General features: G+C 39.4%; 1 protein-coding gene across 9 annotated transcripts in view; it reads left to right on the forward strand.

Moving 5' to 3' along the window:
* The first annotated feature begins 128 nt into the window (after window positions 1–128).
* The window catches only part of ZNF382 (zinc finger protein 382), a 35,786-nt gene continuing 16,357 nt past the window's right edge, over window positions 129–19,557 (forward strand). For 2 of the 9 annotated variants that reach the window (XM_081118027.1, XM_081118032.1), the window contains exons 1-4: window positions 8,579–8,653; window positions 11,607–11,679; window positions 13,931–14,057; window positions 15,372–15,467. In XM_081118027.1, the coding sequence (XP_080974153.1) occupies window positions 8,598–8,653; window positions 11,607–11,679; window positions 13,931–14,057; window positions 15,372–15,467 (352 nt within the window). In that variant the 5' untranslated portion in view covers window positions 8,579–8,597. Of the gene's footprint in view, window positions 295–8,578; window positions 8,654–8,982; window positions 9,157–9,202; window positions 9,718–11,606; window positions 11,680–13,930; window positions 14,058–15,371; window positions 15,468–19,557 lie in introns of those variants that run through there. The other 7 variants (XM_081118033.1, XM_081118034.1, XM_081118030.1 and 4 more) reach the window with 7 other exon arrangements.

The following is a 19,557-nucleotide window of genomic DNA, read 5'->3' on the forward strand; positions in this document are numbered from 1 at the left end:
TGCGTACTCCGCGCCGGCTACCCGCCCAGGAGTCTGCGCGGCCTCCGCACGCCACCTGCACGTCGGCCCGTTCAGGCTTCGAACTACATTTCCCACCGGCCCCGCGATGCTTGGGAAAAGAACTTTGATCTCGGTTCGTTTCTGACTCCCCCCCAGAAGCCCTCCAATTCCTCGCGCTCCTAGTAGTAACTCGGAGTCTGGGCCGGGCCTGCGCTCCGGGTGAGGAAGCCCGCAGACCCCCTGGCGCAGTCAGGGCTGCGGACCCCGCAGCTCAGGCTTGTGAGCTGGGTGTAAGTGAGTGTAAGCATTTGTGTGTGCGCGCGGTGATGAGGCCGGGAAGGGCGCGTGATTGTTTTGTGTGTCTCTGTCCCCGAAGCTGGATTTTTTGAATGATGGTTGGCCGTCAGGAGTTTGAGAGCGGCTCTTGTAAGACAGTGCTGTCCTAACCTAGTGCCCTGCTTTTTAGGAATTTTGGTTGTGTCGCGAGGTGGAGCTTCATTTCTGCAGGTCTGGGTTTAACAGTTGGGACTGAGAGGTTCTGCTGCAGACCTCCCTGAGAGTATATCTGCCCCAGAAAATGAGGTGCCTGTGTCTTTTTTTAAACAATGTCCATGGTTTTGAGAGCACTCTTTTTTTTTTTTTAAATATATCTTTATTGATTTCAGAGAGAGGAAAGGAGAGGGAGAGAGAGAGATAGAAACATCAATGATGAGAGAGTCATTGATCGAGCCCACAACCCGGGCATGTGCCCTGACCAGGAATCGAACCCCGATCGCCTGGATCCTAGGCCGACACTCAACCACTGAGCCACGTCCGGCCGGGCGAGGTGCCTGTGTTAACCAGAGTTGCCCTGCACTGAAGCCTGGCCTGAGCTGCCTTCCTCGTAGCACCCCCACCTCCAGTGCCCAGCTTCCTGGTTAATGCGGAGGGGGGAGGGGGGCGTGTCAGTGGAATGTCCCCCGCCCAGGGGCCAATTTTAAGTTCCCTCCTTTGTTAGGATCTGTATTCCTGGGTTTCCTGTTGCTTCCTTTTCTCCCACTTCTCCCAGAGTAATAAGGCAATTAATGTTTTTCGTTTTAAGCCGCAAACTTTTACTAACGGAAATAGGTGTTGAATTCTCTAGTGTTTTTTCTATCACCTTGTATTGATATATCGGTCAACCTGTTTTGTGAAGTGATTTTTGTGCTGATATTGTATCTTAAAAATCTTCCATATCCTTCATTATTTTCTACAACTTTGCATTTGTCTTAGCATTCTATTACAAGGATAATTTGTAATTTATTTTTACCAGTAACTTTCCTGGGTAACACTTTCAACTCCAATGTTTTCACCAGACTTTACATTCCCTTCCAGAACCTTATGGGGGACATGGGTTCCTGTCATTTCCCGGGTCTGTAGACTCCAGAGTGTGGCACTGACTTCAGCTGAGTGGAGTATAAGTGACTCACACCACTCAGAGGAATTTGTTCAAGGGTGTGTAATAGAGGAGCTATACACATTTATTTAATCAATTGGGTCTCCCTGATCACAATAATTCTCTTCCCTTTTCCAATTCAAAATCTGCATTCTGAAGCCATCTTACTTTTTTCACTGTGACTCATTGGGGAATGAGCTTCTTTAAGGGTGCTCTTTAACTTCCAAATGTTTGAGGACTTTTTCAGATCTTTCTGAGGATTCATTTTTAATTTAATTATTTTGTGGTCAGAGAACATACTCTATAATTTCAATCCTTCTAGATTTGTTGAGACTTGTTTTATGGCCCCAAATGTGAACTGTCTTGATGAATGCTCCCTGTGCACTTGAGAAATTAAAATGGGGTATTATACTGTTTTGGGTTAGGGTGTTTATCAGATCAACTTGTTTGTAGTGCTGATCAACTCTTACCTATCTTTACTGATTTATTTATTTTTTTGTCACGGCCTATCAAGTATTGAGAACTGCTGAAACCTCCAAATATAATTGTGGATTCATCTATTACAGTTGTGTCAGTTTTTGCTTTATGAATTTTGCAGCTGTGCTATTAGGTGCATAGTTATTTAGGATTGCTATATCTTCTTGATTAATAGACCCCTTTATCATGAAATGTTCCTTTTGGCAATATTCTTTTTCTTGGATTCTATTCTCTTTATTAATATAACTGCTTCTGCTTTCTTTTACTGTTGTTTCATGGCGTATCTTTTTCCCATCCTTTTATTCTAAGCAATTTTAATGGTGTCTCATATAGTTTAGTGCCTTTTTTTTTTTTTAAATCCAGTCAGACAATCTCTGCCTTCCAGTCTCTAGACCAAGGGTTGGCAAACTATGGCATGCTGGCCAAATCCACCTCACAGCCTGTTTTTGTATGGCCCTTAAGCTAAGAATGGTTTTCCATTTCTGAAGGTTTATAAACAAGCAAGAAGAATATGTAATAAGGACTGTATGTGACCCACAGAGCCTAATATTGTTATAGTCTTTAATCCATTTTGAAATTGTGTGTGTGTGTGTGTGTGTGTGTGGCGTGAGATAGTGGTCCAGTTTTATTCTTTTGCACGTGGCTGTCCAGTTTTTTCAGCACCGTTTATTGTAGAGACTGTCCTTTATCCATCATATTTTCTTGGGTCCTCTGTCATAAATTATTTGACTATATGTGTGTGGGTTTATTTCTTGGCACTCTATTCTGTTACACTGATCTTTGAGTCTGTTTTTATGCCAATACCATACTGTTCTGATTACTATAATTTTGTAATATAGTTTGAAATGAGGACTATGATTCCTCCAACTTTGTTATTCTTTTTCAAGATTCCTTTGGCTATTCAGGGTCTTTTGTGGTTCCATACATATTTTAGGATTGTGTGTTCTATTTCTGTGAAAAAGGCCATTGGAATTTTGATAAGGATACACTGAATCTGTAAATCTTTTGGGGTAGTGTTGGTACTTTAACAGTATTCTTGCAATCCACAAACACGAACTGTATTTCCATTTCTTTGTGTTGTCTTCAGTATCTTTCATCAATGTCATATGTTTTCAGTGTATAGGTCTTTCACCTCCTTGGTTAAATAAAGATGGACTCTTGATGGGCTCTGGTAGCCATCTTGGAAAAACATAAAAGCCTGATCTATATCTCATCTACCATACAGGATAAACTTCAAATAAGTTGAGTCATTTAATTATTAATAATGCAACCATAGCATTTACTGGACTAAAACATGGGATAACTACTTCCTATCTTTGATGTGAGGAAGGCCTCTGTAACTAGGACTCAGAATCCAGAAAATGAAGAGAAAAGATTAACAAATTTGTCTAGATAAAAATAAAAAACTTTTGTGTGGCAAGAAACTTTGGTAAGCAAAGACAGAGAGAGATGACAAATGGGGGAAAGTATTTAAAACGCATATACAGGCAAGGAATTTAATATTTCTCTAATTTATAAGGAATTCTTAAAAGTTAAAAAAATAAAGACCAACAGCCCAGTAGGAAAAGGGTCAAAGGAAATGAATGAAAGTTCACAGAAAAAGAAATAGAAAAGGCCCTTATAAAAAGAAAAATACTCAACAATAACTCAAGAAATTCCAATTAAAAGTCATGCAATTTCTCCCTTATTAAATTGGTAAAAATAAGTTTTGACAAAATGCTTTGCTGGTTTGGCTATAAGCAAACAGATACTCTCATATATTGCTGGTGTCTAGTAAATGGGCCACCTGCTGTGGAAGACAATTTGATAAGCATCTACCAAAATTACAAATGCATTTTTCATCTTGACCCAGCAATCTGACTTCTGAGAATTCTGAGACAACATACCTATATCTATATGAAATGATGTATTCTCAGGAATATTCACTGCATCATTGTTTGCTATAGCAAAAGATTGGAATCAACCATGTGTCCGTCTATACAGGTCTGCCTAAATAAACTATGATAAATAAATAAGTAAATAAATAAATAGAGGATGATATGCAACTATAGAAAAATAGGAAAGCCACTAGCCTTAGAATTTAATTTAAAAAGTAAGTACAGGATGGTGTAAATATTATATATGGTATGTTACCATTTGTGTAAAAATGTGGAAAATTATATATAGGCATGTACTTGTATTTGCTTTAAAACACTGGAAAGACATACAAGAAACATAAAATTGCTCATCTGTAGAGGTTAAGAGATGGGACAAAAAAATGGACAGGAAGGGGTGGGAATAAGACATCTGAATGTATATCTTTTTAGGCCTGAATAGCTAAGATCTGGAAACAGCCCAAGTGCCCATCAGTAGATGAGTGGATAAAAAGGCTGTGGTACATTTATACCATGGAATACTATGCAGCTGTAAAAAAGAAGGATCTCTTACTCTTTGAGACAGCATGGAGGGAACTGGAGAGTATTATGCTAAGTGAAATAAGGCAGTCAGAGAAAGACAAGTATCACATGACCTCACTCACATGTGGAATCTAATGAACAAAATAAACTGATGAACGAAATAGATCCAGAGACATAGAAGCATGGAACAGACTGACGAATCTCAGAGGGAAGGTGGGGTTGCGTGAGTGGGTGGGAAGAGATTAATCAAAGAACTTATATGCATATATGCGTAACCCATGGACACAGACAATAGTATGGAGAAGGCCTGGTGGGGGGGAGCAGGGGCAGATGCCAGGTGGAGGGGATCAATGGGGGGGGGGAAGGGGACATCTGTAATACTTTCAACAATAAATATAATTTTTTTTAGAAAAGGAAAAGAAATTATAAAAATATAAACCTGTCATTAAGGTTGGTGATTTTCACTAGTCATGTTCAGCCACAAAGATTTGGTGACAGAGTAGGAAGAGAATTGGATGTACCTTGGATTCAGGCTTTGCTAAGCAAGTATGAAATGAGAGGGTAAAGGGAGTTCACATTGGTAGTGATTCTGAAATTGGTGATTAGTTGAACATAGAATTTAAGTTGGTAAGAAGGGGAGAAGAGGTATGAGTTTGGTGACAATATAAAGATGACCAGAGAGGATACTTGATGTTTTGGAGATGTTGCAGTTACTGGTAATGACAAGGTCTAGGGTAGTGACTTAAGAGTGGAAGACCAGATCAGTGAAGCAGAGAGCAGGTCATGGAATTGGGAGCCCAGGATAATACTAGGAATAGGAATATGGATATTTGAAATCACTGAGAATTAAGAAGAGTATTGGATATAGTGACACTGATCCAGGAGCTAAAATTCCTGAGGGTCAGAAATATGAATATCAACCAATCACTAAAACAGGGAGAGAGATTGTATGGTATAGTGTGATGAAATGATGACATTATATTTCATAGAAGGAACAGTCGTCTGACAACAGCAATAAGGAGCAGGGAGAACAGTGGTATGAAGATTGTAGGAGAAAACACAAGCTACCCACCTGAGATGCCCCCACAGGAAATGGTGTCCTCAGGGGAAAATGGGTAATCAGATCACACTTGGGAAATAGTTGAACTTCTCCATCATTTTGAGATTTCCAATTAGACATCATGTGTAGGTTGATCACTGGGTGGAGAGACATTTGGCCTTGTGAGGCATCAGGAGTTGGTGGAGATATGATTGGCGCTTGCATACAGAAAGATCAAAAGGTCTTGCCAGGAAATAGATGAGCACCAGATTCAAAATAAAATTTTAGATTGAACTGGATATGCTAGACTTAGGTCACATCTATGTGAGTCTGAATTATTCTACATCAGTTTTCTTTACTGAAGAACATGAAAAGTGTACAAGGAGGAGTGCTGGATAGTAATAGGTAAGATCTTCCAGATGTGATTACAAAAAAAAGGGGGAATGATACGTGCATAGAAAAGACCTCAGAGATTTTGTCCACTCTAGAAGTCCAAGTTTGTAAGAGTGATTAAAGCTTTTATTTATAAGATTAGATGTCATGCCACCAATTAAGAAAAGAGATTAAGTTACTATTGCTCCATAACAAAGCACCCCAAAACTTAGTAGATTAAAACAACAACAATCATGGTTTTACTCTCAAATCTGCAATCTGAACAGGAGTCAGTATCACTTCTGTTCTATATCAGTTGTGATGGCTTGACTGGGAGCTGGATGATCCACTTTCAAGCTGGCTCTCTCACATGGCTTGCAAGTTGTTGCTGGAGCTCAGCCAGGGCAGTGGCTTGGGGGTACATGCCCTGATTGCAGGCTCGATTCCCAATAGTGGGCATGCAGAAGGCAGCCAATCGATGTTTCTCTCTCATCGATGTTTCTTTCTCTCCCATTCCCTTCCTCTCTCTAAAATAAATAAAAACATATTTCACACACACACACACACCCCAAATGAAAGAATAGGAGGAAATTCCAGAAAAAGAGCTAAATGAAATGGAGACAAGCAATTTATGAGATAGAGAGTTCAAAGTAATGGTTATAAGGATGCTCAAGGAACTTGGGGAGAACAAGAACAGCATGAAGAAGGATACAGAAACCATGAAAAATAACCAGGTGGAAATGAAGAATGCCATATGTGAAATACAAAATTCACTGGAAGGAGTAGTCAGTAGGCCGGATGAGGCAGAGGATCAAATTAGTGAATCAGAAGACAAAATAGGAAAACTCAATCAGAACAGAAAAAAGGCAAAATAATTTAAAAGCAGGATAGTTTAAGGGAACTTTGGTACAGCATGAAACATAACAATATCTGCATCACAGAGGTACCAAAAGGAGAAGAAAGACAGCGAGGGGTAGAGAATCTGTTTGAAGAAATAATGACAGAAAGTTTCCCTAGCCTGGTGAAGGAAAAGGTCACACAAGTTCAGGAAGCACAGAGTCACAAACAAGAAAAACACAAAGAGATCCACACCAAGACACATCATAATTAAAATGGCCAAGATTAAACACAAAGAGAGACTCTTAAAGGCAGCAAGAGAGAAACAGTCAATTACCTACAAGGGAGTTCCCAAAAGGCTGTCAGCTGATTTCTCAACAGAAACACTTCAGGCCAGAAGGGAGTGGCATGAAGTACTCAAAGTACTGAAAAGCAAGGACCTTTAACCAAGACTGCTCCATCCAGCAGGCTATCATTTAAAATAGAAGGTGAAATAAAGAGCTGCCCAGACAAAAGAAGACTAAAGGAGTTCATTACCACCAAACCAGCATTGCAAGAAATGCTAAAGGGATTACTTTAAGAAGAAGAAATAGAGAGGAACATAGGCATAAAAAAATGGCAGTAAATAAGTACCTATCAATAATAACCTTAAATGCAAATGGGTTAAATCTTCCACTCAAAAGACACAGGGTAGCGGAGTGGATAAGAAATCACAACCCACATATATGCTATCTACAACAGACCCACCTCAGAACAAAATATATGCAGAAGCTGAAAGTAAAGGGATTGAAAAAAATATTCCATGCAAATGGAAATGAAAAAGAAAAGCTGGGGTAGCAATACTTATATCTGACAAAATAGACTTTAAAACAAAGGCCATAAAAGAGACAAAGAAGGTCACTAAATAATAATAAAGGGATCAATCCAACAAGAGGCTATAACCCTTATAAATGTATTTACACCCAATATAGGAGCAGTAAATATATATAAAAAAAACTTCTGGTAGACTTTAAGGGGGAGATCAACAGCAGTACAGTCATAGTAGGGGATTTTAACACTCCACTGTCATCAATGGATAGATCTTCCACACCCCCCCACAAAAAAAAATCAACATGGGAACAGTGACCTTAAACACACCAAGATGGAAGTATGAGAAACACTGGATCCTTCTCTGTGTCATAAAGAAAAGTCAGGTGCACTGAAGCTTAGGACTGGAATGTTTCCATGCTCTCCAGTTTCTGGTCAACAGAGCTATTAAAATGCAATGGATCTGCAACATGTAGCTTGCTCCCACAAAACTTTGAAGAGGAACCTTAAGGGGAAGGAATCCTGCTCTTGGTGCCTCACTATCATGTTTTCGCTGCCTTGGGGAGAATTCCAGCTTTAAAATTGCCATAATAAACACAGGGCTGTGCTTTTTTAGTTGGAACTGTCATTCTAGGTCTCACATTCAACTTCCCTTTGACAGCCATTTTCGTGCAGCTAGCATTTCTGTGCAGTGTGGCTATAGAGTGAAATAACAGAGGCAGTGAAAAGAAACCCAGGGCAACAAATTCCAAGAAACCACGGAACTTACAATTGACTCCAGAATAGGCTACACTTAGTGTACTGCATGCCTACTGTGTATTAACAGTGCTCGGCTGGACAGTGGATACAGGGTGCACTGAGGAAGGTAACAGAGGCCATTCTTTAGAACAGGGGCCTCTGTGGTCAACAAGGGCCTTGGAGTCTCCGACAGGCACAGACCGAGGCACATGGGGATCTTGTTCAGCCTCAGAACTGCAAAAATGAAGCTCTACCCTCTTAAAAGTAATACAAGCTAGGCTAGGAGAATTTTGATCAGTCTCCAGTCAGTCACAACAGCGCTTTCACGGGATCACTGGGTCATAGGAAACGCACCTCACAGTCACAGCCGACCATGGTCATAAAAGAGGCTCCACCCCCACGCACAGTCCCACGAGCCTACTCAGGGCCAATAGAGGCCTCCCTACCAGGCGCACGCACACATACACACACACACAGTCTGTCTCTGACATCCACAGACATCCACTCTGCCCATCCCATGCTGACGCAGCCACACAGTCATGCGCACCCCCCCACAATCACCTTCCTCAGCAGGTGATTCACGCAGGACTTAGGCTCCGGCCTCCACCCGCACCTGGAAAACTCCGGGTCTCCTGCGTCCTTCCGCAGCCCGGACTCTGCGTCACCTCGACTCACATAATAATGACCACAGATCATGGCGACCGCCAGGCTAGCGTAAAAGGAACCAGAGGCCGAAGTTCATTAGCTCCCCCGGAGGCCTGAGGGACACAGTGCCAGCCGACCGAGCCGCCGCAGCCAGGGCTCGCCGCCGCTCCTCAACCGCCGCCCCGCGGACTCCTGGGAGCGCCGGCCCACGCGGGAGCGCGCAGGCGCAGACGGCTGCCGGTCGGCCGGGCGGAGGCGGCGCGTCTCAGGGGCTGTGGAGGAGGAGGGGACTGCAGGCGGGGCCCGGAGGTCAGGCTGGGGAGGCGGGGCCCAGCGGGGAGGCCCAGGAGGAAGCCGGGAGTCAAAGGCGGTCCTGGTTATTCTGAGAAGGGAACCGGAACCGGGCCCGTGGTAACCAGGCACCCGGATCTGTGAGTGGGGCCTCGGGCGTGGTCCGTGGGCGTGCCCGTGAGGGTGACAGTCGAGTGTGACCTGGAACCAGCTCCGCGAGGGGGGGATTTTGACTGTTGTGACTCTGAGGCGGCGGCGTCGCTGCGAACGGAGCCTCACCCGGGGCGCTGTGTGTGTGTGTGTGTGTGTGTGTGTGTGTACCGCGTGTACCGCGTGAGGCCGCCTCCTGTCCCCATAGCTGCGTTTTGGGTGCGCGCTACCCTGCGAGAGGCGAGGGAGCGTTGTGTGTGGGAAGTGGGCTGCGCAGTGTTGCTGCCTGGAGTTTCCTCTGCCTTTGTCTATTTTTAGAGTAGGTGTGAGTCCTGTTGGAGACTGATGATGGGGGAGCGAAAGTGATTTGGAATGTGATTTTGTGACTTTGCCTGGAATTATGCAATTAAGGTGCTGTCTGAGGTTGTGAGTGATATGTGGGGATGCTGGTTTTCTGAAGCAAGTTTGACTGGATGTAAATTGTGCATGTGCTTGTAACCTACTGTTATGTTTTGTGATGGAGAAACTCTGCATGACCACTGTCTAGTTGGGTACGTAAGGTTTGGTTATCTAAATAGCGTCCATTAAGTCCGCCTCCAAAATTGTAACTCAATAGCAATTTAGCAAATAAAATACAGGTATAAATATTGGAAAGGAAGAGGTAACAGTTTTATAATTCTTGGGTGGTAAGTTCATTGCAGGGAAACACCACATGAACTAAAACTAATGTTAAAATGAATAGTGTTCCATAATTAGTGCTGTCAACACTGATGTATGTGAGGTTTCCTGCTTCTGGGTGAAATGGATGCCAAGTTTAATAGCTTCTTCAGGCATTCTGAGGCAATAAAGAGTATTTGGTACACTTTTAGTCGCAAAGCCAGTCTTGTTTTAGTAATTAAAATAGTTATTTCACGAACTAAAATATTCACTGAATCAGTCAATACTTCACACTTTACTTAGTAAAATATTACCCTTTCTGCCTAGAAGCCTACAGAGTAGAAAGATCAATTTATTTTCTATTTCCATACCTATATTACTAAAAAGTATTGCTTACTAGTTAATATTTAAATTAGCTATCAGGAAATTAATAATGAATAGTTAATTTTTAATAATTAACTGTGCTTATTAAAGTAGTGTGAAACAGATGAATCAATAAAGAGATGAAGTAGAGAAATAGAAAGTCCAGATATTCTCAAGCAGATGGGGATATGTAATATAGATAGCATTTCACATCAATTGAGAAAATATGGATTATATGTTATGTAGTATTGCTGAACAACAAAACACTGGGAAAAATCTTCACAAAGCAAAAACACTTTAATAGCCGTATGAACAACTAAGAAAAATTATTTGCAACTTTAAGTAGGTAAAGGGTTAACTTACTGAATTGAAAAAAGTTAATAACCAATTAGGAAGTAAAAACCCATAAAAAAAAAAGAATAGTATAAGAAGAAGATGCCATCACATAAAAGAAATAAAAACTGATTTAAACGTATTTTTAAAAATTTTTATTGATTTTAGAGAGAAAGAAAGGGGTGGGAGGAAGAGAGAGAGAAAAAAATATTGGTTTGTTGTTCCACTTATTTATGCATGCATTGGTTGATTCCTTTTTAAAAAATATGTTTTTATTGATTTTTTTAAAATTTTTTAAATTTTTTTAGAGAGGAAGGGAGAGGTAGAGAGAGAGAAAGATCTATGTGAGAAACATCTATTGGCTGCCTCCTACACGCCCCCTACTGGAGATCCAGCCCTAAACGCAGGCATGTGCCCTGACTGGGAATCAAACCAGTGAACTCTTGGTTCATGGGCTGACGCTCAACCACTGAGCAACACTGGCCGGGCCACTGGTTGATTCTTTTATGTGCCCTGACCAGGGATCAAGCCCTTAACCTTGGTGTATTGGGTGGCACTCTAACCAGCTGAGCTACCTGGCCGGGGCCTTCTTTAAACTTATTAAGAGGAGCTTATTTTCACTCATAATAAGGAATGTGTAAATTAGAATTATAGTATTGATAACAGAGATTGAAAAATTATTGTCAGCTAGCTGCATTCATCAAGGTGTGGGGAGGTGTTCTTATGCACTGCTGGTGACTGTAAATTGGTAGAAAGTCCATGAAGAATAATTTGGAAATATATAATAAACCCATCCTCTATGGGAGATGAAGGTAGATCTGCAGAGGGAAAAGCAGTGTTGCCTCTCTCCAAGCCACAACAGATTCCCCAGAATTTATTCTACCTCACCAAGAGATTAGGTTTCTGGTGTTGGTGAGGGAGCAGGATTTGTCCAGTTAATCCATGTCCTGGATTTGTGTGGGATACACAGAGTAGGCAAGTGCTGAAACAGTGAAAAATGATGTAGATTTAACTGAATTATTCTAGGAAATTAAGTCAAATATGGTTTTACATGGTTCCTTGTATCTTTCCATCTCTGCCTTCTCAGGACTCTTCCCTTTCCAAAAGAGGAGCTCAAAAGAGAAGGTTCATCTCTTACAAATCTCACAGCTATGCCTCAGGTGAGATGATGTTTCCTCTCTCTCTGAAATAACTTGTTTTCAGGTTATATGAACATTTATTTCCCTATTTTTAAATTTCCTGGATATGGGGATTTGCTTCTGTGAAACTAGTCTCCAGTAAGGCCCAGATTGGGTGAGGCTAGCAAGTGGCCTAGGTACAAAATTTAAGTACTCTCAGAGCTGTGCATCCTTAAATTTTGCACCATAGGTTCCTTGGCTGCCTCATCCTAGTTGCAGCCCTGTTCCCAGTTTCTCTTATTCCAACCAGATAAACTTAAGCCTTCCCCAAGTGTACCTTCTAGTTGAAGCCAATGTCCACATATAGATTGGGTATATCATCATCATTTCCTTTCTGTCTTCTCACAAAACTACTGCTGGAACAAAAATGTATTATCTTGATTTAAGTGGGGATATCTTTCTTGAATGAATCTAATCTAGACACTGATTTTAGATCTAAGTTGGGAGGAGTAAAAGTACAGACCTGGAAAAACCTTGATCATCCTCTACTGACCTAGGTTTTGCTGTTATGGATCACAGTATTAGTTTGTGGTAAGATGTCCTGTTTAAAGATAGGAGGTTTTCAGGATAGAGATTTACTACAAGTTTGTCAGAAAACTGAGATTTTGCATTTCTCCTCTTTGATCCTATTTTTTACATGTCTACCAGCAGTTTCTATTAACTATGGCCTGCCAGTGAAAACCTTTCCAGTATTCCAATGCTGTTATAAACTTATTATATTTTTAGTTTCTTCTAGTTTTTTATATGTGAGTGCAAGAGAAGGAAATACATGTGCTAGCCCACTCTTGAAATTTTCTGCTCTTGAATCAAAGGTGGTATGGTGTCCTGTTTTCACATTTTTCTTTCAAAAAAAATTATCTTCATCAACCAATCTTTAAAGTATTGGTTTTCCAAAGATGCAAATTGGTTCTCTTCTCTTCACTGTCTCTTTTTCTCTATTCATAATCAAATTCACCCTAAAGGTTATACTGACCTGATTCTAGTGATTCTCAAATACTTCTCTCTAGCCTAGACCTCTATCCAGAGTGTCAGAACCATATATCCAACCTCCAACAGCTATCACCACCTACATGTTCCATGATCACTTCAAGTACATTTTCAAGGCTGACCTCATTACTTTCTTTGGTCCAGCTTCTACTTTGTTCTGTTTGCCATTTCCATTTTCTAGTCCCAGCACCTACCCAGTTGCTTATGCAGATATCTGAAGAACTATGTCTCTCTTTTTCCACTCTACAACCAACTTATGACCAATTCTGTTGCAACTCATCATAGCAACCAGTAGTCCCCTGTCTAGACCACTAATAACACCTTAATCTAGGAGATATCTCTACAATGGTCACTTAATTTTTTCACCTAACGTATCTCAAGCCTTCTCTAGTCTTCAAGAGTATTGCCTCTAAAGTACAAAACTTGCTACATAACATGTGTTGACTTAATGTTTCTTCATTTTCTTTATACTCCATCAATCAGTAGACCCAAAGTGGAGTTTGTATTACAGTGGAATGTATAAGATAGCATATTGAAAGGGAGGAAAATACTGCAGTTTACATTCAAAAGCAGTAGTCATTAACAATGGATTGCCATTAATGAGTACTGGTGATTTATAAATAAATACTTAAAAAGACCATTGCTCTATAGGAAAAAAATCCAGTATTATTCCATAAATATACTCATTGCCTACCTTTTCCTTCTTAGAGCTCAAAGACTCTTTCTTAACAAACTGTGTCTTTTGCTTCCTAAATTTACGGTTTTTTCTCTACCCATGAATTTTAAAAGCCAATGCCCTGTATTCCCACAAAACAAATTCATTGTGAATTTAAAGTTTTTATGTCCTTAATGAAGCCTTGGAATATAAAATGAATTTTGCTTCACGTTGTAGCACTTTCCCTTGTTCACATTTCTTTCGTTGCATATGTAATATCTATTGAGTATATGTATTTACATGCAATGCCTCTCTCTTAGCCTGCAACTTCTCATTATTGTGGTCAGAGTTTTACTCATTTTGGTCCATCAGGCAACCAGTCACATTTAAGGCAAATAGTATGTTCTTATATATTTTTAGCATGAGATAATAAGTAGTACAGATGCATGTATTTTCAGAGAGAATGTTCTGCAATATAAAGCAAAAGAAGGAAAGTAGTCTGACCACTGAACAGGGTCAAAACTAGGTCTCCAATATCTAGTTTTCACTAGTTGCAATCACTTTAGGATGAACTAGAGTATGCCCTTACAGGGATCGGTGTCATTCAAGGATGTGACTGTGGACTTCACCCAGGAGGAGTGGCAGCACCTGGACACTGATCAGAAGGCCCTCTACAGGGATGTCATGTTGGAAAACTATTGCCATCTCATCTCTGTGGGTAAGGAGAACTCCTTGATCTTTCAGTGTTATGCATCTCCTTTCAAGAGTTTCTGAAACTTAATGGAACTTAGAATTTCAGGGAACATAGGTGATAAATCCCTCCCCCCCATTTTTTTTTTTAATCCTCACCTGAGGATATTTTTTCAGATAGAGTGGAAGGGGGGGTAGAGAGAGAGAGAAACATCGATGTGAGAGAGACACATCAATTGGTTGCCTCCTACATGCACCCTGACCAGGGTTGGGGATCAAGCCTGCAATGGAGGTACATGCCCTTGGCTGGAATTGGACCTGCGACCCTTCAGTCCATGGACCGACTCTCTAACCACTGAGCCAAATTGACTAGGTCGATGATGAATCCCTTTTTGTTAGAGAAAGTATGGTTAGGTTCTCACTTGCCTAGTACAAGGTGTTAACTTTGGTAAGATGTTAATGTATACCTTGTCTGCTGCCTTGAAGCTATATATTTCTCTTCCTTCAATAGTTTTGAAGCCCAAGGAGATTAGATTAAGTCTCATTTAAAAAAAAAAAATTGAGGGGTGATATTGGTTAATAAAATTATATAGGTTTCAGGTATACAATTCTATAACACATCATCTGTATATTGTATTGTGTGTTCACCACACCTAATTAAGTCTCCTTCTGTCACCATTTAATCTCCCCTTTACCTTCTTCTACCTGCCTCCACCCCACTTTCCCTCTTGTAATCACCATACTGTTGTCTGTGTCTATGAGTTTTCTCTTTGCTTAATCCCTTCACCTTTTCACCCAGCCCAACCCCCTTCCCCTCTGACAGCTGTCAGCCTGTTTTCTGTATCTATGCATCTGGTTCTATTTTGTTAGTTTATTTTGTTCATTAGATTCCACATATAAGTGAAATCATATGGTATTTGTCTTTCTCTGACTGGCTTATTTCACTTAGTGTAATACTCTCCAGGTCCATCCATGCTGTTGCAAAAGGTAAGATTTCCTTCTTTTTTACCGCTGAGTAGTCCACTGTGTAAATGTACGACAGCTTTTTTATCCACTCATCTACTGATGAGCACTTGGGCTCGTCCATATCTTGCCTATTGTAGATAATGCTGCTATGAACATAGTGGCATATATATTCTTTCAAATTAGTGTTTTGCGTTTCTTTGGATATATTCCCAAAAGTGGAATTGCTAGATCATAAGGCAGGAATCATGCTACCTGATATCAAACTATACTACAAGGACATAGTAATCAAAACAGCATGTACTAGCATAAAAACAGACATATACACTAATGGAACAGAATAAAGAGCCTGGAAATAAGTCTCATTTTTTATTATCAGGGTTTCACATGACTAAGCCTGATATGATCCGAAAGTTGGAAGAAGGAGAAGAACTTTGGACAACAGAGAGAATTTTTTCAAGTCAGAGCTACTTAGGTGAGTCTGTGCAGATAAAGACCAGTGGACTCAGGTAGTCGGCACCTTTGAATATTTTTAGGGATATATTTTTTAATTGTGGTATAATACATATAACATAAAATTTACCATCTTAACCATTTTTAAGCACATAGTTCAGTGGCATTAAGTACATTCATATTGTTGTGCAATTATTACCACTATCCATCTCCAGAACTCTTTCATCTTGCAGAACTGAAACTCTATACTCATTAAACTATAACTCCCATTTCCCCCTCCCCTTTGCCATGGCAACTACCATTCTACTTTCTGTCTCTGTGGAGCTGACTACTTCTAGGCACCTCATGTAAGTGGAATCATATGGTATTTGTCCTTTTTTGGGTGACTGACTTATTTAACTTAACATAATGTCCTCAAGGTTCACCCATGTTGTAGTATGTATTTCCTTCCTTTTTAAGGCTGAAAAATATTCCATTGTATGTATATACCACATTTTGTATATCCATTCATCTGCCAGTGCACATTTGGGTGGCTTCCACCTTTTAGCTTCTGTGAATAATGCTGCTATGAACATGAGTGTAGAAATATCTGATTGAGTCATTGCTTTCAGTTCTTTTGGGTATATAACCAGAAGTAGAATTGCTGGATTATACAGTAATTCTAGTTAATTTTTTGAGGAACTCCTATACTGTTTTCCACAGTGGCTGCACAATTCAACATTCCCACCAGCAATGTATAAGGGTTCCAGTTTCTCCACATCCTCACCAACACCCATTATTTTCTGGTGTTTTTTTTATAGCAGCCATCTTATTAAAGGCCTGAGCTCTTTGAAGAGCCTTCCTTGCCTCTAAAGTCTAAATTTAGTTTGAATATCATTCCCCATGTAAGTCCTTTCTTTGTTGCCTTATGTTTATAGGGATATTAGTTGTTATTACCTTACCAAGACTTCACTCCATGTTTTGTAGGTATAATGTACATAGAGATCTTAAGTGTAAAGTTCTTTGAGTTCTGACAAAAATGATAAAGCCATGTATCTTATGCTCCAGTCAAAATAAAGGACACTTCCATTATCCCATTAAGTTCCATCAAGCTTCTTCCAAGTCAGTGCCTCCCGCTAGGACAATCACAAATGTGGTTTCTACCAGCATAGATTAGTTTTGTCTACTCTAGACCTTTTTCATGCCTACTTTCTTTCACTCAGCTTAATGTCTGAGAGGTTTACACATTTTGCATATATAAGTAGTTTATTTTAATAGCAGAATAGTATTCAATGATATGAATATGCCAGTTCATTTATGCCTCTCCTGTTGGTAGACATCTGAAATGTTCCAGTTTGGGGCTATTGCGAATAAAGCTACTGTGGACAAATTCTAATGTCTTTTTATGGGCATGTTTTTAAAACGTTCTACTCAGTAGAAACCTAGCAGTTGATAATTGTTCATTCAAAAGGCAGCATAGAGTTCACTTTTTTAGAAACAGCTAGTGTTTAAAAGTTACTATCCAATTTTAAACTTTTACCAGCATGTATGAGAATTTTGATTGTTACCAACATTTTCATTTTGGTCATTCTGAAAGGTATGGAAGTATATTTTTGTAGTTTTAGTTTATATTTCTCTTAGAAGTAATGATCTTGAAAACCTTTTCAAGTGCTTTTTATATCTTCTTCAGAGGTGCCTGTTTAAGTGTTTTACCCATTTCTTATTGGGCGATATATATTTTTTCCTTGAGTAATAGGAATTTTATATATTCTGGAAAGAAGTCTTTTATTTGTTATAGGTATTGCAAATATTCCTCTAGTCTGAGGCTTGCCTATTCATTTTAATGGTGTCTTTCAATGAGCACAGTTTTTTAACCTTGATGAAGTCCAGTTTATCATTATTTCATTTATAATTATTTCTTTGACCTCTCAAATATTCGCCTTCTCCGGGGTTGTGAAGATAGTTCCCTATATTTTCTTCTAAAAATGTTAGTTCTGTGACCCATCTCATGTTAACAGTTGTTTATAATGTAAAGTAAGGGTAGCGGGTCTGTTTTCTTCCATATGGATATCTATCCATCTCATCACTTGTTGAATGAAATTGCTCTGTTGATCTTATCATAAATTGTTTGATATTGTTTGTGTCGGTCTATTTTTGGACTATTCTTTCCTTTGATATGTTTTAAATCCTATTACCAATACCACCTAGTTTTTGATTAGCTTTATAATAAGTCTTGAAGTCAGAGTAAGTACTCTAATTTTTTTCTTTCTAAAAACTGTTTTGGCTATTCTAGGTCATTTTCTTTTTTAAATACATTTTAGAATCAACTTCCAGATTTTCTTTAAATAAATGTGCTGAGATTTTTATTGGTGAGAACTAACACCATAGCTATATTGTCTTCCAGTCCATGACTATACCTTTCCATTTGAATTAGCTTCTCTAAATCTTGTAAGCAATGTTTTATTATTTTTAGTATATTGGTCTTTTTCATCTTTAAGTTTATCTCAAAGCTTTTAATATTTTTAAAATTTCTTTTTCTTGTTTTCTTTTTCAATTACAGTTGACATACAATATTATATTAGTTTCAGGTGTACAAGATTAGACATTTATGTAACTTACAAAGGTATTGCTCTGCTAAGTCTAGTATCCATTTGACATAATATATAGTTATTACAATATTATTTATTTTTAAAACAAAAAATGCTATTTATTTTTATTACTTATTTTTTTTAATTTTTAAATTACAGCTGACATTCAATATTATATTAATTTCAGGTGTACGACATAGTGATTAGACATTTATATAACTTACAAAGTGATCTCCCCAATAAATCTAGTACCCATCTGACACCATATATAGTTATTACAGTATTACTGACTATATTCCCTATGCTGTGCTGTATATCCCCATGAGTGTTTTGTAACTACCAATTTGTACTTTTTTTGTTGTTAATCCTCACCTAAGGATATTATTTTCCATTGCTTTTCAGAGAGAGTGGAAGTGAGGGAGAGAGAGAAACATCAGTGTGAGAGAGACACATTGACTGGTTGCCTCCTGCTTGCACCCCAAGCAGGGGCAGGGAACGAACCCACAACCCAGGTATGTGCCCTAGACAGGGAATTGGACCAACGACCCTTTGGTGTGTGGGCCCACGCTCTAACCACTGAGCAACACCGGCCAGGGCCAATTTGTACTTTTTAAAAAAATATATTTTTTAATTTATTATTTTAGAGGGAGAGGAAGGGAGAAGGATAGAGAGATAGAAACATCACTGGGAAAGAAACATTGATTGGCTGCCTCCTGCATGCTCCCTACCCTTTTAGGTAACTAACTGCTTTTCTCTTGCTGCTTTTAAGATTCTCTCTTTGCCTTTAACCTTTGGCATTTTAATTATGATGTGCCTTAGTGTTGGTCTCTTTGGACTCGTCTTGTTTGGGACTCTCTTTGCTTCTTGGGTTTGTATGTCTATTTCCTTCAGTAGGTTATGGAAGTTTCCCATAATTATTTCTTCAAATAATTTTTCATCCCTCGCTCTCTCTTCTCCTTTTGGTACCCCTATGATGTGAATGTTTTTTGCTTTATGCTGTCCCAGAAGCCCTTTAAACTATCCTTTTTGCTTAATTTTCTTTTCTTTTTGTTGTTCTGATTGGATGTTTTCTGCTTCCTCATCTTTTAAATTGCTGATTTGATCCTCTGCTTCATCTAATCTGTTGACTTTCTGTAATATAGTATTCATTTCAGTTATTGTATTCTTCATGTCTGACTGGTTCTTTTTCTATCTCTATTTTTATGTTTCCTGTCTCTTTGTTGAAGTTCTCACTGAGATTCATTGAGCATCACATAACCAGTGTTTTGCACTCTGCATCTGGTAGATTGCTTGTCTCCCATTTTGTTTAGTTCTTTTTCTGGGGTTTTGTTCTGTTCTTTCATTTGGGACATGTTTCTTTGTCTCCTCATTTTGATCCCTCCCCATGTTTATTTCTGTGTAGTAGGTACAGCTGCTATATCTCTCAGTCTTGGTAGAGTGGCTTTATGTAGTAGGTGTCCTGTTGGGCCTAGTGTTGTAGTCTCTCCTGTCACCTGAGCCGGGTGTTCCAGGTATGTCCCTTTTGTGGGTTGTGTGTGCCCTCCT

The sequence above is a fragment of the Miniopterus schreibersii genome (assembly GCF_964146895.1).
Source record: "Miniopterus schreibersii genome assembly, chromosome: 18".
NCBI lineage: Eukaryota > Metazoa > Chordata > Mammalia > Chiroptera > Miniopteridae > Miniopterus > Miniopterus schreibersii.